The sequence below is a fragment of the Lithobates pipiens genome, unplaced genomic scaffold, assembly GCF_037356315.1.
Source record: "Lithobates pipiens isolate NorthernLeopardFrog02 unplaced genomic scaffold, aLitPip1_a1.2 Scaffold_18, whole genome shotgun sequence".
Taxonomy (NCBI): domain Eukaryota; kingdom Metazoa; phylum Chordata; class Amphibia; order Anura; family Ranidae; genus Lithobates; species Lithobates pipiens.
Window position 1 is genome coordinate 219,934,433 of NW_027507758.1, and position 22,270 is coordinate 219,956,702.

The 22,270-nt window shown below is 42.8% G+C and overlaps 1 protein-coding gene across 1 annotated transcript in view; it reads right to left on the bottom strand.

Moving 5' to 3' along the window:
* URB2 (URB2 ribosome biogenesis homolog) overlaps window positions 1-22,270 on the bottom strand; it is a 191,995-nt gene that overhangs the window by 94,264 nt on the left and 75,461 nt on the right. The window contains exon 3 of the mRNA XM_077486575.1: window positions 11,819-11,995. Coding sequence (XP_077342701.1) covers window positions 11,819-11,995 — 177 coding nt within the window. The remainder of the gene's footprint in view (window positions 1-11,818; window positions 11,996-22,270) is intronic.

The window sequence follows — 22,270 nt, forward strand, 5'->3', positions numbered from 1 at the left end:
CAGGGAGATCCTTCTGGCTCTCACATTCTGGAGAGCTGTCCCTGCCGTGTCCCACCTTAAGGGATCTGTTATATTCAGAAGCTGCTGAAAGCAAAGCTGTTGTTTGTAAACACAGAAGGCATTGACAAGTGACAGTGGGGAGCAGGAGCGGAGGGTGAGAGCCGGAGGCAGAGGAATGGAGTTTTTGCAAAACTTAGTACAAGGGCCACATGACAAGGCCTGATGGACCAGTTTTGGCCCGCAGACCTTGTGATTGACATATGTGCTCCAGGGAATCTAGGAAAAATAGTAGTGCTGAAGGCATGAGCTGCAATTGTTCCAGCAAAACAGGGACCTCAAAAATAGGATTGTTTTCTCTATTCATTTGTCCAGTCCAGTAAGCAACAGTTTGACAAATGTACATAGTCGAAATTGCCTGTTGTAAGGCTGGACCAGCATAAGCAAAGGTTGTCTTTTACAATTTTTCAAAGTGCCTATTAACCAAATCCAATCCAACTGAGGGAACATCTTCAAAAGGAACAGTGTAATGATTCATCTAACACAGCAGGGAGTTTTGGAGGGTCATACTCCTGAATAGATTCATGTGGTAGAGAGGAAGAAGAGCACTTTTAGGTTCTGGAGACCAAACGTTCTAGAAGGGCAGAGAGTTTCCCAAAGAAATCAGACATAGTGGCAGTGGAATGTGTAAATCAGATAGGCTTAGACATAAGTATTCAGACAAATTTTTTATTCTGAGATTCGGTTATATCCGAATACCCAAATTACAGTATAAACAAAGTTTACCGAATGCTCCGAATAACTAAACGAAATTCGAATTGAAATTCAAATAGAATTTTACATTGAATTCCAGTCAAATCTGAACTGTAAACATGTTTCTGAAATCAAAGACTGCGTGTGTTATTAGAGTCCCATTTCAAAATAATGCATTTTGTTAAGCCAAAGGTGATTTAAAGAGTCATTGTAATCATTTGATTACGTTTTTTCTTTTGTTTCTTCACTTTGCCACATTCAAATCGAAAAAATATCAAAAGTTTTCAATTCAGTCGATTCTAACTTTATCAATTCGTACGTTTCGAATCAAAACAATCGATACATTCGAATACTAATCCCAAATACGGATTGAACAAATCATCCAGATTTAACTAAACAAAATAACTAGATTAACAAATCTAAACAAAACATATTTTTTTCATGCAAAAGTCTGGATAGGCTGTCTGTTGTGTGCCTGAGAGGGTCAAAATACAACCTTGCTTCGATGCAGGGGAACTGCTGTCATCCTAAGCGCTTATCTGGCTCTGTGCCGTCTGTAGCAGGAGTGCTATTAGATCTTTTTTTCTCAGCTCCTCTATGCCTTTTCTCCACCATTGCTGAGTGAGGAGATCACCTCTGAGGTACTCATGAAATGTATGTTGAATGAGAGGGCATTAGCATGCCCAGGAAAGGAGCCTCGGTAACCCAGATGCTGACCAATGTTCTGTGCCTGGCTGTCTCTCTGGAACAGCAGGTAGCTGGGAGACCACCAGACATGCTTCTTGCAAACTCGGCAGACTCGGCAGCTGCAAGGACCAGTGCAACTACACAACACAAGTAATAATGCTATGTGGGAAGCACCCATCAAATTTAAAAAGCGTAAAGGTTTTACTCACCTTACCTACCATTAATGTAGTCAAAACATGTACAGGGGCGTATGACACAAAGTGAATACCAGCCCACATGTATAAACAAGAATACAGGGAAACCCTGTCATACCTCTTCCACGCTGCACATTAATGGAGGTGACCAACCTTCACCATGGGTATACCCAAATACCCCTACCACCCCACCCCCAAGAGGTCCTCAGGACATGGGTGTCAGAAAAATGGACCACTGCCCTGGACCTGTATAGCACTCTGCGGAAAACCACACTTGTTGAAACACAAGCAAAGATGAGCATCAAATGCAGGGTTCAGTGTCCAAGCCAAACATTACAGGCCAGCCCTGCCGCTGCCACTGGAAACCGCTGCTACATCCTGGGGCAATAAGCAGTTGGATCTTGATAGAAGTGTTAGTTGAAATAGTGAGGAGGAATTTAAAAAAAATATTTCTCCATAGGAGATGATGTCCAAAACCTGAGTGGGTGAGGTTTTATGAGGGTGCACTAGGGAATTCCCAGCAAAGCTTTTGCCAATGTCCAATCACTTGAAGGTACTGGAATATAACCCAAGGTCTAGGACTTCCTGTACTGTACGAGCAGCCCATGTCCCACATTTTTCACCAGGTCACTATTATATTATTTTTAATATTATATATATATATATCTATATATATATATATATATATATATATATATATATATATATATATATATATATATCTATATATATATATATATATATATATATATATCTATATATATCTATATCTATATATATATATATATATATATATCTCTATATATATATATATATATATATACACATACACACATATACACACACTCTTTTTTTATTTTTTTATTATTATTATTTTTTACTTACAGCGTTAGGAACAATTTAAAGTGTAAATGTGTGTTTTTTCTGCAAAACTGTAAATTACAGATTTATGCTAAAAACCTCAAGGCTGACTTCTATGTGTTGTGGTAAAAAAAAAAAGTAAAAGATGCACTGTTCTCCCTTGTCCCTAAATCAAGTGGCAGAATCTCCCAATATCTGCATTCTGTTGGATATGTTATACCAATAACTACAGCCTTATAACATATTCATAAGTCAGAAGGTAAAAAGGGCAATCCTCAAAGAAAAATAATTAACAAATGAGCCGCACAGAGTGCTTCTGTAGTGCTCAGAAATTTGAATCAATCTAAAATGTGTTCCCTTTCTGGTATGCTTACTCAAAAAATATTTTGATTACGTATTGAAAGAAGAAGGTCAAACAGCTTATTATGAATAATCTACGCTACTCCCCTTATAGATCTTTCTCCCATCCAATCATCAACATAGGTATTCCATCACATGAATGTTAAAAAAGAGAAGCAGCTTCTTATAGTGTACAACTGTATAAAATATATTTACCTAAAAGAAACAATTTAAACAATACACAGTGTGCTTTTAATCAGTACTGTTGGAAATACTTAGGCCTCCCCAATCTACTGTTATTCACCTTTTCAGAGACCCCTGCTGCTTTTTAGTTTCAACCACCATTAAAAGACTCAGCATCAGATGGTGCCTGTGTCCAATCAGGAGGTCACCTTTCTCTTATGTGATAATGTTTGTCCACTATACCAGAGGACTGTCATATGGGAAAACATGATGTGCTCCCCTAATCTTGAAAGCAGTGGGTATATTGCACTGGCTAAGCTAAAGGTAGGAATGGCGAGGGGATTGCTGTACAAGCAAGTATCAGCAGGTCAGGAGGCTTAAACAGGCAAAATGACAATGTTTCTTTATCACGCATCCGTTGATGCGCTGCAACTCAGACATATATAATAGGGATTCCACCATATGCAGTGCTTTGTTGCACTGTAAAAGACACCTTAATTCCCATATGGTAGTGGCTTATGCAACCACAATGAAGCACATCACAAAAGCACATGCTGTACATTGTAGTTTGTTGCAAAAAAAAAAAGAGTCATGTGCATTTCTGGGTGTGTTGGTGAATGGTGCTGCACAATGTATGTGAACATGAACAGTATGCAGTAATGCACCACAATGTGAAGGCAGGCTGACATTTTTTCTCAGTCCTCCAACATGTGCAGAGATATGTCACGTGTATAGTGCAGTATGTACATGGTGTGTATGTTTCTTTTTTAATTATTTATTATTTTTTTATTTACTTAAGTACTGTCACCAGGGGCTGTTATATTCTCCGATTTATGAGAGACACAAGACTCTGGCCTTGAACAACAGTTTATTTCAGTACTCACTGTACACTCCAACATGCATCTCAGGACAGGTATATCTTAGTGTACTTCCTTATATGTGCTTTAAGCTGACAACTATACCCCTTGACCCTTGTCATGACTCTTGGGTAGAGCCAGCCTTAAAGTGACAGTACACATGGAACCCTTCAGGTATAACACCCTCCATCCATCCCAAAAAACAAACAAACACAAAAACAAGAACAAGCACAAAACAGTAACTAATAACGGTCCAATAACAGTCCTCCAAACACAGGAGATTCACAGGACTTCTCTCACATCCAGATGTGAGACCAGGCTTGCAGGGACAGCTACAGGGATAAAAGGACATCGGGTCACTTTCAGCAGCCCTTAAATGGTCTTGCAGCTGAAACCGGTCAGGAGGGCGACGGTGTCGTTGAGGACAGGCACCCAGTGACTCGGGACCAGAGGAAACAGGGCTGGCCGGAATGGGCACTGGCAGGGCCAAGAAGGGATCCACTAGCTCAGAGGGTGAACAGACCTCCGGATCAGGGTTGGAGGGCTCTGTTAAAGCGGAGTCCCCACAATCATAAGTCCCAGTGCATCCTGACACTGGTGGTTCAGCCGGTGTCAGGGATTTGGGCAGCTGAGAACGAGGATACAATTGATCCGCATACAGTCTGCAAATTGACCCATCTTCCAGGCAGACCCTATAAATTTTGGGTCTCAAAGTCTCTGCAATGATAGCAGGAAGATAACAAGTGTTGGAAGCCCCATAAGCTTGGGCCCATACCTTTTGTTGGACTGTGAACCAGAGGAACACGTTGCGTTTGACCATCTTGTCTTGGGACTGCAGTACATGTTCCTGGACTGTTTGAAGCCGGATCATAGTCCATAGCTGCCGAACCAAAGGGAGTTCAGCTGGAGTTTTCCCGGTGGTTGCAAGTGGTGCATTTCTGTAAGCACAAAGGAAGGAGTCCAGCTCCTGGGGTGACAGGGACTGTTTACTTGTAGTCACTGTAGCTTTGAAATAGCATTTGAAAGTCTGTACAAACAGTTCTGCTTGACCATTTGTAGCCGGGTGGTAAGTCAACTTGTGCTCGATGTTGTGGGCAGTCAGGAAACCCTGAACTCCTGACTTGTGAATTGTGCACTGTTGTCCGTGACGATTTCCCTGGGGTATCCAAAACGTAGCAGCAAGATGTAACCGTATGGAAATCTTCGCATTAGTCATTGGCTGAGTAACGGGAATGACCTCAGGCCACTTTGAATGGGCATCAACTATGATCAAGGTATGTCCTCTGATCAGGCCGGCAAAGTCTAGGTGTAGGCAAAAAACAGGGAACCGTGGGCCAATTCCAGGGTTGAACGCACCCTCCAGGGGGGTCTCTTGCAGTTTGTGCACATCCAGCACAAGCATCCATATATGTCGTGATATCAGAGTCTAGGTTCGGCCACCACACATAGCCTGGGGCCTTTTGTTTCATACATGTGCCCCCGGGATGACCAGCATGTAGCAAGTCCAGAATGTGTCTCCGGAGGGTCTGTGGAACGATCATTCGGTCTCCCCATAAAACACAGTTGCCAGCCACAGTTAATTCCATACACCTACGGAAATAGGGTTCATAATCCTGTGTTACGGTTGCCAGCCAACCATACCCAGGAGAGTATTGTTTTCAGGAAAGCATCCTTGGCTGTATGGGCTGCTATCTCCCCAGAAGACAAGAAGGACAGGCTGGTGTAACGACAAATCTTGAGTCAGTTGACGTCTCCATCAGTCGGAACATTGCGCCCACATTAGAATTGGCATCATGACCGCTATACTGGATTTTGTAGCTGGATGCTCCCAGGAATAGGGCATAGCGTTGAAGACTCAACGCAGTCGTCTGAGAGATGCCTTTGTCAGGGCTAAAGATCTGGAGGAGTGGTTTATGGTTCATCAGTATGGTGAATTCACTAACATACAGGTAAAGATGAAACTTCTTAATTGCTCATATCAGCACAAGAGCCATTTTGTCAATGTAAGAGTAATTGCTTTCTGCGTTTGTCAAGGTCCTGGAGGCGAATGCCACTGGTTTTTCTGACCCATCTGGTACAGCCCCCAGACCATAGGGTGAGGCATCGTAAGCCAAGGTGAGAGGCTTCTGGAGGTCATAGTGCACGAGCATGCGTGACGCCAACGGCTTCCGCTTAGAAACTTCAAAAGCACATTGGCATGTAGCCGACCAGTCCCATCTGGAGTGTCTCTCCAAAAGCTTGTTCAACGGAAACAAGATGTGTGCCAAATCTGGCAGGAATTTGTGGTAGTTCAGCAAGCCAAGATATGATCACAGCTGCTGGATGTTAGTTGGGACTGGAGCTTTGACTAAAGCATCAACCTTGGCTTCTGTGGTGTGTATACCCTCCGTATCCTAAAAACTCCAATTTAGGCACCATGAATTGTCATTTCGCTAAGTTCACTTTTAGATCCTGCTCTTTGAGTCGCGTAAACACAAGCTCCACGTTCCTCTTGTGTTCCTGGTCCATCAGTCCTGCGATGAGCATATAATCTAGCAGGCACTGTGTGAAAGGAATGTCCGCCAAAATCTCATCCATTTTTCGTTGCCAAATGGCTGGGGCAGAGGTTACACCAAACACCAACCAATTGTATTCATAGAGTCCCTAATGGGTGTTGATGGTTAGAAACTTGCGGGACGAAGGGTGGACCTCAAACTGTAAATATGCTTGCCCGAGATCAAGCCTTGTGAACTTTTGACCTCCTGGAAGAGAGGCAAAAATGTAATCAACTCTGGGTAAGGGATACTGGTCTATCTCCAGTTGACAGATTAGTTCCATGCGGAAATGGCCAAAAATGCATAAGTCCCCATTCGCTTTCTTTACTGGTACAACTGGTGATGCCCACTCGCTGTGCTCTACCTTTGAGATGACAGTATGTTCCTCCAGCTGACTTGGTTCAGCTTCCACTCCTGCTCGTAGTGCAAAAGGTACTGTCCGAGCTTTGAAGAACTTAGGCTGAGCATTGAGTATCGCGCAGTCATGCTTTATTTTCCCCAACTAGTTATCAAAAATCTTTGGGAACCGCTGCTTCAGGGATACCACCCATCCCTCATTATCTCCTAATGAAATTGTAACGGTGTTACAGGGGTTTATGTCGATGTCTAGCATAACAAAGTGAGCAATCCAGTTTCTCCCAAAGAGAGGGGATCCCCCATGTTCTAGGATATATAATGACAGTATCTTTGTCTGACCCTTGTAGAATACCTGTACTTTTGCATAACCCAGTGGGTGGAATATCTGCTTTGAGTATGTCTACAGTTTGATTGGTGTTGGGTGGACAGCTGTTCGGGTCTGAAGTTGTCTCCATTGTTTCTGGGTGATAACTGAAACGGCTGCCCCCTGTGTCTACATCCATCTTGAGTTTCTTTCCCTCAATTGTTACAGTAATTACAGAGGGTGCTGAATGCATGTGATGTATGTCTAATCTGTGGAGCATTTCCTCATCCTCTGATTCAGATGATGATGTATATCTTCCCACCATATATCTTTTGTCTTGGGGTTCAGAGGTAGTTTATCTCTCACCTTCTTACTATGCCTGCCTTATCGCAATTATGACAGGTCTGAGCCTTAAACTGGCAGACTTTGTGATCATGGTCTGTATTCCCACGATAGCAAGCTGACTTATGGTTTTGTGTGGGTCTGTATTTCCAGTTTGCAGCAGTTGGCTTGACTGCTGTTCTGAAAATGTCCTGTTTTACCTCTTCCCTTCTGCCCTGGGGGTTCAATTCCTCTGTATCTTTCAAAGCCATTTCCATCACTGAAGCTATCTCAATTGCCTTTGTAAGAGTAAGGTCTTTCTCTGTTAACAGTCTCTTGTGGCTAGACTCACTATTCAGTCCCATGACAAACTTATCTCTCAGTGCAATAGGTACGTACTCCCCAAAAGAACAGTAAGCCCTTGTACACACGGTCGGAGATTCCGTCGGAATCTTTCCTATCGGACCATTTTGTCGGATATTCCGACTGTGTGTGGTCTGCATCGGACTTTTTCCGTCGGAATATCCGACGGACCAACTTTTCCAACTTGCTGGTAAAATTTTCCGACAAAATGCTCCGAACGGACATACTCCGATCATGTGTAGCCTACTCTGACAGACAAAGTGCCACGCATGCTCAGATCAAATTCCTAGACCAAAGCTATTGGCTACTAGCCTGAACGTAGTCCCGGCGTAACGAAATAACGTCATCACGTTATGTACAATCGGATTTTCCGACAACTTGGTCCGACCGTGTGTATGCAACATCACTTCCGGACCTCTTCCGGAATTAATCCGTCGGAATAACTCTGACAGATTTGGTTGTCGGAATCTCCGACCGTGTGTACAAGGGCTTAGAGGCTAGTCTGCGAAGGGCGAGCACATAAGCCTCAATTCACCTGGCTGCTGCTGATAGAACCAAAATCTTTCTGCAATCTCTTGTGGTTTAAGCTGGAAGTGATCCTCTAATGCCGCGTACACACGGTCAGAATTTCAGACAGCAAAAGACCGATGTGAGCTTTTCATCGGAAAATGCGACCGTGTGTATGCTCCATCGGAATTTTGCTGGCCGAATTTCCGCCAGTAAAAGATTGAGAGCAGCTTCTCAATATTTCCGACGGAAAACGTTTTTATCTGACATTCTGATCGTGTGTATGGAATTCCGGCACGCAAAAACTCATGCATGCTCAGATTCAACTACGAGATTGAAGCCATTGGCTACTGGCTATTGAACTTCCTTTTTCTAGTCCCGTCGTACATGTTGTACATCACCGCGTTCTTGACGGTCGGAATTTGGTGTGACCGTGTGTATGCAAGACAGCCTGAGTGAAATCCCATCGGAATTCCGCCGGGAAAACCACCAGAGCCTTTTCTGACCAAAATTCTGATTGTGTGTACGGAGCATAACAGTGTCAAGTGCTCTGCCAATGTCTTAGTTGCTGGTTTTACAGGGGAAAGGAGATCCATAAGAGTGACATATGTGCTATTTACCTGCCGTCTGGGATGGCATTTGCACTGAAATACTGTCCCAGTCTCTCAACACAAGAACTCCAGGATGTCTTTTCTCCATCCAATTTACTCAATGGCTGCACTGATAAGAGGTACTGATAGGCTTTACTGATAGGCTGCACTGATGGCTGGGCATGCTGGCATGTGTAGTTCCTGAGCAGGCAGGACTCACCTTTTTTTCAAGGAGCCGCGGCAGGCATCTATACACATGGCAGGCAGGACATCCAAGGCGTGCTGGAGAGGGGGCGGAGTCGGGAGATAGGGGGACATGGGGCCACCCTGGTCAGTCAGCCCTGGCCAGGGAAACATCTTTCCGGCAGCTCAATAGGGGCCATTCCATTGACGGGAACCCTGGCAGCTGCCGCTGACCTAACCCCCCACCCCCCTCTCACAGGGAAGACTTCTTCCCCAGTGGTATCACAGTCCTGCGCAAAAGGGTACAGCAAGCCACTGGGGTGTGTGCGGGACTCTGGGGACAGAGAACTCTGCATGCACCCCAAGGGTATGCATACCACGGGTTGAGAAACCCAGTCCTAGGGGACTGCTGCATACACAAGGGTTACTGACCAGCCTGCTGAAAACAGCTCTTCTTTGCTGTAACCCTTACATCAATGCCAGTAAATGGGTTAAATATAACTATACCAGTTATACTACAGTCCCTGACAAAAGTCTTGTCGCTTCTCTATTTTGTAGAAACTCCTGCTAATAACTGACTTTTAATTAGTCAATTGGTGTTAGAAATAGCTCATATGAAAAGCTAAAGCCCTCCCAAATGATGTTTAATGCACCGAAATAAATTATTTTCACTGAAAAAAGATTTATCATTTAATCAAGACAGACAGGTCAAATTTTGGCAAGAAAAAAGTTTTGTCGCCTATACAGAAATTGAACAAATTTACTGAAAATCCAAAAATATATCAGCAAATTAAATAGTGGTGCTGTGAGATCCAAATTTAATATCTTGCATCACTTCCATGAGCTTGAAGGACAGCATCCATGCGGTTTGGCAAGGATTCATACAATTTATTGATGAAGTCATCAGGAATAGCAAAGAAAACAGTCTTGCATGCCTCCCAGAGTTCATCAATATTCTTTGGTTTCATCTTCCATGCTTCATCTTTCATCCTACACCACATATGCTCAATGATGTTCATGTCTGGGGACTGGGCTGGCCAATCCTGGAGCATCTTGATCTTCTTTGCCTTAAGGAACTTTGATGTGGAGATGGAAGTATGGGATGGAGCACCATCCTGCTGCAAAATTTGGCCTTTTTTATGGTTGGGAATATAAGAGGTAGCTAAGATTTCTTAGTATTTTAGACTATTGATGTTACCTTCCACTCTGCAGATCCCTCGCACACCCCCCATACTGGATGTAACCCCAGACCATGATTTTGCCTCCACCAAACTTCACTGTTTTCTTGGTAAATCTTGGCTCCATGTGGGTTCCAGTAGGTCTCATGCAATATTTGCGGCGACTGTGGTGTAATTCAACAGAAGATTCATCTGAAGAATCCACCTTCTGCCACTTTTCCAGAGTCCATCCTTTTAGCAGGCTGTGGCCCTTGGCAAATGCCACACGGTTTTTCAAACATCTTTTGTTTAGTGCTGGCTTATGGGCACTGATTCGACCATGGAGGTCATTTCGAGACAGAATCCGACAAACTGTTCTGGTTGACACAGGGACTTCGGGTGACCAGGTCTCGTGGAGCTCTGCTGCAGTGGAAAATGGTCTGGCCTTGGATTTTCGAGCCAACAAATGGTCCTCTTGAGCAGTTGTCTTGTGGGGTCGGCCTTACCTGGACTTGCCCAAATGTCTCCAGTCTCTTCAAATCTTTTTTTTATCCTCTGAACTTGACGCTGAGACACATTGAAGGTGTCTGCCACATCAACAGTGGATCTGGTCTTCAGCCTCTTGATAATCAACACTTTAGTCTCCGGCATGTTTGCAGAGGTCTAGTTGCAGTTGAGAAGGTCTAGTGTACTGGTGTTCTTTTATACACACCTGAAACCTAATTGATCCATTATTAGTCACAGGGGAAGCTCATATAACAAGGTGACAATACTTCTGTCTTGGCAAAAATTGACTCAATGGGCTTTACCAAGCTGTGAATATTAGAATACTTTTTTTCAGTTTCGTTTTGCACTGAAACATTATTACAAAAGCTGTTGGGATTAAAATGACCCATTTCTTGTAACAAAATCTTGATTAGAAATATATTTTAGCGGCACTTCAGGTCAGTTTGTACACAAGCGGCAAGACTTGTCAGGGACTGTATACTATACCCCCCCCCCCCCCCCCAATTATAAGTATTCTATTGAAATCAGTGTAAAAGTATCAAAATGCTATTAACACAAGTCGCAATTAGCTTTTTATTGAGTGTCAATACACAATCTAATGTGCTTTTTGATGCCTCACACTTATTTTAATGGAAAACACAGGAAGCAAAAATGCAAAGGTATGAATCCAGCTTCAGAGTCTATTCACACATCTGCTCCATTCATGTGCATTAACACAACGTAAAGGGTTCACTGAAGTGTGCATCTGACCCCAGTGTTTTTGACAGTTTTTAAATAAATTCAAATTACATTAGCTATGCTTTGTGATGGACTCTTCACAAGCATATTTTACATGCAAATTAACCAAAAACTTGCATTAGTACATGTATATACAATTGTTTTAATGACATGTACTGTAATCTCTCTCAAGAGCACATACTGATTAGAATCATTCAGTATTCCTTTTAAACCACTGTGGAATAAATCAATGTCATATAAACCAATACAATTAAATATATGATTAGTAATTTTGGTGAGTAACTATACTCTTTCCTTGTGTGATTACCGGCATTGCTGACCAGCTGTGTCCACTATTTAGCCAATTAATGTAGACATTGTGAAAGTATAATTTGTCCCTTACATACCTGTGCAATAGCAAACCGAAGTGTTACACACTTTCCCTCTTTTATTAGACATTTCAACCTTTTACTGCGTAAAATGCTGTCCAGAAAAGACCAGAGCTTCTGCTGAACATCTCCTTCCAGATTCAGTTTCTTGGAATGAAATCCAACCAAAGCATGGCAGACCCAGTCCAGTAGGACCTGTAAAAATATAGGATATACTGCATGATACACTGTTTAACACACTAAAATATCCCTTGGCACAGACAGGAAGTACATGGCACATATCTCAAAACAAAATGTTTATATGGGAGCAGGGTGTGTCAATAGTAGTTTTCTCAGATTACCCATTAAACCATCGCAAAGTGTTTTTTATTCCACAAAGGATAGGAATCAAAATCGGGGGCTGCCTAATATTGGTGTGCTAATCTGACAGTAATCTAGGTGTAGGTTCTACTTAAAGTGGTTGTAAACCCACTTTTTGGATTTCTACCTATAGGTAAGCCTAGAATAAAGCTTACCTATAGGTAGTGGAAATATCTTGTAAACGTGTGCTGTTTAGGAGATATTTCACTTGTAGTCCGCCAAAAATTCCCACTGCGCATGCACAGGGAAGAAACAAAACTAAGTGCCATTTCTTCCCAAGCCTGTGCCATTAATCGTGGCTCCCGTGCACATGCGATTATTTTGCAGGCAAGTGGCACATAATGGGCTAGCATGCAATGCATACTAGCCCATTATGCTTTTTATTTGCATGCTTTGCAGTGAGCAAAAGAGGAAGTAAAACCCATCAGGCTTTACTTCCTCTTCAAGTGAGTAGGGTATGAGTGCCCAGAGAGAAACATCTGTCTAGGGTGTTCAAAGTATCAGTATCATGATAAACAGCGAGTATTAAGGTTTGAGGGAATTGGGGGGTAGGGGAGGTGGTGAAGTGTCAAAAAGGGAATAAGCTGATATCTTGAAGAGAGCTACAGGAGAATTTAGTAGGTGGGAAGGTCATATGAGTAATTTGTTTACAGGCATGTGTAGACTTAGGCCTTAAGAATAGCAGAAAAGTTTACATACCCTGGCAGAATTTATGATTTCTTGGCGATTTTTTAGAGAACATAAATGATAACACAAAAACATTTCTTTCACTCATGGTTAGTGTTTGGCTGAAGCCATTTACTTCAATCCACATTGTTTACTCTTTTTACCACTAGGTGTCCACTAGGCGTCCACGCTATAGCCGAAAGATGGCTGCAGCGCAGATGCCAATTGCCGGGAGGACGTCCCTGGACGTCCTCCTGTTTACTTCCGTGATGCGCGCACCTGCGAGCACGCATCGGGGAAATTCTGTGCTGCCCGTGTCCCTTGGACACAGCCAGTCACAGATCACTGTAAATGGCACGTATCAGTGCCACCTGTCATCAGTGCCACATCAGTGTCACGTGTCATTGTCCTGGTGCTCCAGGGCCTTCAAAAGTGTAATAGGTAGTCAACAAGTTAGATGTGTAATTTATGCTCCTAGAACACGTGATGGTGCTCCCTGCATGTTGGGCCTCTCTAAGTGGCTAGGCTGTGGAAAAGTCCCACACATGTGGTATCGCCATACTCAGGAGTAGCAGAACGTATTTTGGGGTGTCATTTGTGGTATACACATGCCATGTGAGAGAAATAACAATGACAGTTTTGTGGAAAAAAAATAAAAAATAAAAAAAATCTTAATTTTGCAAAGAATTGTGGGAAAAAAATGACAACATCACAAACCTCACCATGCCTCTTACTAAATACATTGGAATGTCTACTTTCCAAAAAGGGGTCATTTGTGGGGTATTTGTACTTTCCTGGCTTGTTCGGGTCGCAGTACATCAAGTGTGATAAATTGTTTATGATTTTCACCACAGCTTGTAGACTCTCTAACTTTCACAAAGACCAAATGATATCCACTAATTTGGGTTATTTTTTACCAAAGATATGTAGCAGCATAAATTGTGGCCAAAATTTATGAAGAAAAATTTATAATTTGCAAAATTTTATCACAGAAACAAAGAAAATGCGTTTTTTCCCCAAATTTTTGGTCTTTTTTCATTTATAGCGCAAAAAATAAAAAACCCAGAGTTGATCAAATACCACCAAAAGAAAGCACTATGTGTATGAACAAAAAGGACAAAAAATTAATTTGGGTACAGGGTTGCATGACTGAGTAATTGTCATTCAAAGTGTGAGAGCACCGAAAGCTGAAAATTGGTCTGGTCACGAGGGGGGTTTAAGTGCCCAGTTGTCAAGTGTTTAAATCATAATCACAACACAAACTACCCAAATGAACCTGATAAAAAAAAAAAAAAAAAAAAAAACAACAACAACAAAAAAAAAACATACCCTGGTGATTTTAGCCCGATAACATGCACACAAGTTGACACAAAGGGGTTTGAATAGCTATTAAAAGTAACCATTAGGACAGGTGGCTGCAGGAGTCTAGCACTTGTTCATAGCCGGTCTATGCACAATACATAGTAATGTAAATGACAAGTAGATCCTCCGGCCTCTGGGTAGTGAAGTAGCCCAAACCACTGACACAAGGTACCTTTTGGCTTTAGTTATTTCATGCATAAAACGTGATGTGACATTGACGATTTGAGATGGTTATACAATTGTTATCTGAGGAGCTGTATGATCTGTAGCATTTTTGTAACTGTAATCTGTAACATGTATGCACTGTGAATCGAAATAAACCTGGTTGATTTAAAAAAAAAGTAACCATTAGAGGTGCATGATTAATCGTCAAGAATCGTTTTTGCAATTTTTTCCCCATTGCAATCTTGACAAAAGTGTTTCACAATTCTGTGAAATAATTCTCTCTGCTCTTCTGAAGCCAGAGCCCTCAAAAGAAAGGAAGAAAAAAAACAGGCAGTCTGCCAAGAATCACAACATTCTTTAGCAGTGAAATTAAAGCGGGGTTCCACCCTAAAGTGTAACTTCCGCTCATCTGAACCCTCCCCCCTCCGGTGTCACAGTTGGCACCTTTCAGGGGGGAGGGGGGTGGAGATACCTGTCTAAGACAGGTATTTGCACCCACTTCCAGGCATAGACTCCCACAGGAGTCTATGCCTCTTCCTGTCCCAGCGCGCTGTCTGCTGGGACACACACGGGTCCCAGAGACAGCGCGGACCATTCCTATTGCGCTGCGCGACTCGTGCATGCGCAGTAGGGAACTGGGAAGTGAAGCCGCAACACTTCACTACCTGACTCCCTCACTTACAATGGCGGCGGGGGCAGCAACCGAGAGCCGAACGATCGATCGGCCTCGGCTGCCGACATCGCTGGATCCTGGGACAGGTGAGTGTCCATTTATTAAAAGTCAGCAGCTGCAGTATTTGTAGCTGCTGACTTTTAATAATTTTTTTACAGTGAAATCCCTCTTTAAGTATAAACATTGTAACAATTTGTCAATGGAATATACTTGTGTGTATAAATGAGCGATGCAACCAAAATTGAGCTAAACACTACATTTGGAGAGGAGTCAACAAGGCCTGTGATGAAAGGTACATCATTCCTACTGTGAACCACAAAGGTGAATCGCTGATGTTTTGGGGATGTATGAGCTACAAAAGGCACAGGAATTTTGGTCCAAATTGATGGCAAGATTAATGCATTTGCATTCATCAGCCAGGAAGCTGCGCATGGGACGTACTTGGACATTCCAACATGACAATGATCCAAAACACAAGGCCAAGTTGTAATGGGAATAGAAAATACTGCGCTAAGTACCAAAATAAAAGTAAAAACAAACAAAAATAAAAAAATTTCTTCTAAACTCTATCCTTGAAGAAATTGCAGGTATTGAGAGAGGAGATCTACTCAAGGAAAAGCCCCCCCCCCCCCTCACAGATAGAGCACCCTCAGTTTCCTTCAAGACTACATATTCTGCACAACATATGAATGTTAAAAAATGTATTAATAATCATTGGCATATCCTGGGTAATGAAAAGACTTTAAAAACAGTCCTACCCGAAAAACCTCAGGTTATTTATAGGGGAGCACCTTCTCTCAAGGATAGAGTGGCACTTAATATCTTCAACCCCCCTCTAGATAGGTTTTTTTCAGAACCTCACTGGTTTTTACCATTGTAGGAGGTGTAGGGTGTTCTCTTTAAATGGTTGTAGACATAGAAGGACACAAAAGTTCACCTCATCTAGTACCTCCATAAAATATGAGATAAAACCATTACTTCCACCAAGGGGGTCGTTTATCTGCTCCAATGTCCTTGTGGACGCCAATATGTGGGCAGGACTAAACGCCTCCTCTTGGTGAGAGACACATTACTAATATTAAGAATGTTTTTCTTAAACATTCAGTTTCTAAACACTATTTAGTAGCCCATGACAAAAACCCTGATAAGACAATTTTTTGGGGAATTGACAAATTTTGCCCCAATGGAGAGGGAGCTCTTTGGTGCGTGGCATCTCTAGATTAGAGCTTTCTTGGGTACATAGGATCAAGAGATATGTCCCCTTTGGGTTGAACGTGGATGTAGATCTGAATGTGTTCGTTGACAATTCCTAAGAATATGCTCATATTGATATAAATATTGTAGGGCTATAGAAAATAAAGATCAATTCCTCGATTAATTTTTTTGATCGGTCAAAATTCTTTTGATCGTACTTACCTCTCTGCCGGCTTCCGGGCCTCCAGGGAGTTCCGTCGGAGATCCGGTGATGTCATGGACATCGACGTCACTGGACTCCTCCCCCCAAGTGCCTCCGTCTGCTAACGAAGGGAAGGGGGAGGAGTCCGGTGACGTTGAAGTTCTGATTGAACGTAACGCGTACGGGGGAGGAGCTACACATGACGTCACCCACTGCTGCCCTACGGAACTAACACAATTGTCGGCTTTACATGCTGTGTTTTTATCATCTTTATGTGAGTAGTTTGTGTTTGAACACAAAAATTGTATATTTTTCTTCAGTGGTGAGCACTTGGATCTTTTCTTTCTACTCATGACCAGGCGTCCTTGCTGAGATCTAAGCAGACATGAGAGAAGTTTATGGTCCATGTTAACCCTTTTGATACCCGTTTGCCTGACCACCTGTTTGCACAGGGGTCCACTCCAAAAGGTGAGAGTGATTAGTTAGACTGGAGGTTGAGGGATTGTCACGATACTGTGGAAAAAAATTATAATAATTACGTCAGTGTTACAGTTTGAATTAAAAACGTATTTGTGTGAATTGTGAAGTTAAGTCAGGGATTGTGGAAACTAACTAGTGTGGGGGGATTGTATATAGTGTATACCACATTTCCTACTGAGTAATGCAGAGTTGCAATGCAAGGAGATCGGCTAAAAGTAGTTGGATCTGTATGTGCGTTATAATTAATTGAAATTAGTCGATCGATTAAAAAAAAAACGATTAATCGAACGCGAAAATTTTAACCAGTAACCGCCCTAAAATACTGATGTGAACTCGTTCTGAGTCTTTGGTGGCAACAAACCCCCCTCGAAGAAACAATTCATATTTAGTATATTTTCATCTTTTTACTTTTATATGTAGGGTTTCAATATGAACCTATAATTTGTGCATTTTTTGTTTTTTCCTTTTTTTTTTTAAGTTTTTTGTTCCATATTATTGAACTTACACTGGGATTGGGTCTTTTGCCCCTCTCTTTTTGTTACTATTCCAGGCCATGTGTGCCGTGTATGGAACACATTTTTCCTGACTGAAAGTTTTTGTTTCCATCTATGACATATTATGTGTAATACCTGGTTTTCACCATTGGAGGCATGACAACATTTTTTCTGTGTCCCCTTAGCCTCCAACCCCTGGTTACTTCCGGGAGATGGGGCCCATTGGTGTTGTTTCGAACTTCTCTGTTTGGTGTTAACCCGCAATCGGTGCATATTTTATATATGATTTCCACCATAAAGGCCCCGCGAACACTAATTATTGAATGAGACTTGTTCCTTAGGTTCAATCGGGTTGCTCCCTCATTTTTGAGAATGAATTTTCTCTTGTTGCCATTTTTGTAATTGCCGTATAATATTGGCATTTTATCCTCTTTTTAACTTTCCCTGCACCTCCTAAATTCCCAATTTTTCAATGTGGCCCGTAATTGGCCCCTTTGTAACTTTGAATAAAGTTTTACAATTCTTAATATATGCTTTTAACCACTTGCCGACCGCCGCACGACGATATACGTCGACAGAATGGCACGGGCAGGCATATGGGCGTATATATACGTCCCTGCCTTCCCGCGGGTGGGGGGGCCCGATCAGGCCCCCCCCCGTGCCTGCGGCGGTCGGTATTCGTTTGGGAGCGATCCGGGATGAGGGGGCGGCCATTCATTCATGGCCACCCCCTCGCAATCGCTCCCGACGAATAGAAATGCTCCGTGACATCACTTCCTCTCCTGTAATGTAAACACAGGAGAGGAAGTGATGTAATCTCTCCTCCGTGTCGGTATTTTTGGTTCCGGCACCGAGGAGAGAGGATCGGTGAGTTGCACCAACACGACACTACACAGTAGAACATGCCAGGCACACTCACACCCCCCCTTCACCCCCCGATCACCCCCCCAATTACCCCTGCCCCCCCAGTCACAGTGACACCAATTGCATTTTTTTTTTTGCATTGGTGTCATTTGTGACTGTAATAACTGTTAGGGCAGTTAGGGTTAGCCCCCTTTAGTTCTAATGTACCCCCCTAACCCCCCCAATAAAGGTTTAACCCCGTGATCACCCCCCGTCGCCAGTGTCACTAAGGCTGGGTTCACATAGCAGCGGGTTATGAGAACGAATGTGATTCGCACCGCATTGCAGTGCAAATCACATCCGATCTCTGTGCGATTCGAGTTCAGCCATACAGATAGTATGGCTGAATTCGCGCCGCACCCGCCGCAAATTCGCACGGGACCCTTTTTTTGGTCCGCAGCAGAATCGGATCGCATGGTGTGAACACTGCGATATGCGAACTGATCTGGGGGTGTCATTAACATTTCACTGACACTCCCAGCAGTTCGCATAGGGCAGTGTGAACTGCCGCCGGGAGGCATGCGATGCGGGAACCCGCCGCGGATTCGTGGCGTTCCTGCATCGCTCCAGTGTGAACCCAGCCTAATAAGCGATCGTTTTTCTGATCGCTGTATTAGTGTCACAGGTGACGCTAGTTAGGCAGGTAGGTATTTAGGTTCGCCGCAGCTTTTTATAGCGCCAGGGACCCCCATATACTACCGCATAAAGCCCCCTGATTGCCCCCTTTCACCAGTGATCACCATATAATTGTTACAGGTGACGCTGGTTGGTTAGTTATTTTTTTATAGTTTCAGGGCACCCGCCATTTATTACCTAGTCTCACTAGTGTACCCCTAAATTTAGGGGTGTCTACTTTCCAAAATGGGGTCATTTGGGGGGGGTTTGTGCCATCTTGGCATTTTATGGCCTTCAAAACTGTAACGCCCTTAGAAAGCCTGAAGGCGGTGCTTGGTTTTCGGGGCCCCGTACGCGGCTAGGCTCCCAAAAAATCCCACACGTGTGGTATCCCCGTACTCAGGAGAAGCAGCAGAATTTATTTTGGGGTGTCATTTCACATATGCCCATGGCATGTGTGAGCAATATATCATTTAGTGACAACTTTGTGAAAAAAAAAATAAAAAAAATTAAAGTTTGTAATTTTCCCGCAACTTGTGGCAAAATATAAAATATTCCATGGACTCAACATGCCTCTCAGCAAATAGCTTGGGGTGTCTACTTTCTAAAATGGGGTCATTTGTGGGGGTTTTGTGCCATCTTGGCATTTTATGGCCTTCAAAACTGTAATAGGTAGTGAGAAGTGAAATCAAAAATTTACGCCCTTAGAAAGCCTGAAGGCGGTGCTTGGTTTTCGGGGCCCCGTACGCGGCTAGGCTCCCAAAAAGTCCCACATATGTGGTATCCCCGTACTCAGGAGAAGCAGCAGAATTTATTTTGGGGTGTCATTTCACATATGCCCATAGCATGTGTGAGCAATATATCATTTAGTGACAACTTTGTGTAAAAAAAAAAAAAAAAAAATTTTTTTTTTTTGTCATTCAATCGCTTGAGGCAAAAAAATAAAATATTCAATGGGCTCAACATGCCACTTATCAATTTCCTTAGGGGGTCTACTTTCCAAAATGGGGTCATTTGGGGGGGTTTTGTACTGCCCTGCCATTTTAGCACCTCAAGAAATGAGATAGGCAGTCGTAAACTAAAAGCTGCGTAAATTCCAGAAAACGTACCTTAGTTTGTAGATGTGACAACTTTTGCGCAAACCAATAAATATACAGTTATTGACTTTTTTTTTACCAAAGACATGTGGCTGAATACATTTTGGCCTAAATGTATGACTAAAATTGAGTTTATTGGATTTTTCTAATAACAAAAATTAGAAAATATTTTTTTCAAAATTTGCGGTCTTTTTACGTTTATATCGCAAAAAATAAAAATCGCAGAGGCAATCAAATACCATCAAAAGAAAGCTCTATTTGTGGGAAGAAAAGGACGCAAATTTTGTTTGGGTACAACATTGCATGACCGCGCAATTACCAGTTAAAGCAGCGCAGTGCCAAATTGTAAAAAGACCTCTGGTCATTGACCAGCAAAATGGTCCGGTCTGAAAGTGGTTAAAGTCCCTCCTTGGAGGATTGGGTCCCGCCTCCTAAAGACTCAGATCAAGGTGTAGTCCTTCTGGTTCACTATATAGTGCAATTTCCCGAGACAATGTCAGATTGTGATGAAACGCGCATTTGACGTGCTGAGGTCATTGCACTGTAACGCAGTGGACGGGTGTTCGCAAGCTGGCCAGCTTTTTCGCTTGCTGATTTTACTCTACATTCCTGTAAGACCCCTTTCTCACCACACCGCCCTTTGCGTCGGTGGTAAAACGCCGCTATTTTTAGTGGCGTTTTACCGCCGGATTTGCGGCGCATTTTGGCCACTAGCGGGGCGCTTTTACCCCCCCGCTAGCGGCCGCGAAAGGGTTAAAGCCGCCGGCATTACAGCACTGCCCCATTGATTTCAATGGGGAGCAGTGGTGGAGGAGTGGTTAACACACTGCTCCTTCACCAATCCAAAGAAGCTGCTGGCAGGACTTTTTTCTGACGTCCTGCCAGCGCACCGCTGTAGTGTGAAAGCTCTCTGGGCTTTCACACTACAAACAATGGTGCAGCTTCTTTAGGGCGGATTGCAGGCGCTATTTCTAACGCTATAGCGCCTACAAAACGCCCTGGTGTGAAAGGGGTGTAAGTGAAACTTTTATCTTTAATAAACCTTATATGGTACATTTTTACACTATGGCACGTCTGTTTACTTTTTTGGGCAACGCTTGATCTACTTCCCTGACTGTCTGATGATTGAGTCTCCGTGGTCCCATGGTACCTATCCCAAGACTCTCCTTACCAACCATCTGTGAATTGTTTCATCTACACTCCTCCGGACTGATGCCCTGGCTGGGTTGACAGCTGTAGGCTCATAAGAGCTTGCCTTCTGGTAAGCATGCATCTGTGCGGTGGAGGTGCACTGTCCCGTAGCAGTGTTTTAATACAAGTTTATTCACTGGTGCACATTTGGACTAATTGTGTAACATACAGGCTGCTGTTATGTTTGAAGTTCTCACAAAATCATTGTGTTTTTTTGGACTATATTTACTATTTTTTATTTAATATATTTGTTTTAGTGCAGCTTTATTTACTTTATATTTTTACAAGGCCAAGCTGACCTGTCATTGGCTACAGCAGAATAAAGTGAAGGTTTTGGAGTGGCCACCTCAGTCTCCTGACCTCAATATCATTGAGCCACTCTGGGGAGATCTCAAATGTGCAGTTTATGCAAGACAGCCCAAAAATTTACAGGAACGGGGCACTTTTTATCAAGAGGAATGGGCAGCTTTACCATCTGAGAAGATAAATAGCCACATACACAAATACCACAAAAAAGACTTCAAGCTGTCATTGATGGTAAAGGGGGCAATACATGGTATTAAGAACTGGGGTATGTAAACTTTTGATCCAGGTATTTTGAGTAGTTTCTATTGTGATTATGATTTAAAAAGAGGAAACACAGTTGATTGATAATAAATAGCTTCAGCTAAACACTAACCACGAGTGAAAAGCTTTTGTGTTATTCATAGTCTCTGAAACGAAATCATATATTCTGCCAGGGTATGTAAACTTATGAGCACAACTGTATCTGTGTATTTAAAGAGCAGCCAACCTGTCCACATTTTGAAGTAGAGGGTCAGGTTATCTTTACTGATATGTATTAACTACTCCATCTGTGCTACCCGATCTGTTCGCCTGGAACCAATCTTTTATTTCTGGCATCTTAGCCCGTTTCTGGGAAAGACTGTTTATGCAGCATTAGTTAGATGGAATGTGAGAAAGCATTTGTATGTAAGGACTGGTATGTTTGTATAGTGTAACAGGAATAAAGCTGAGTGGAAAGGGAAGATCATGGCTGGAAATCTGTCCAATTACATGGTCAACTGG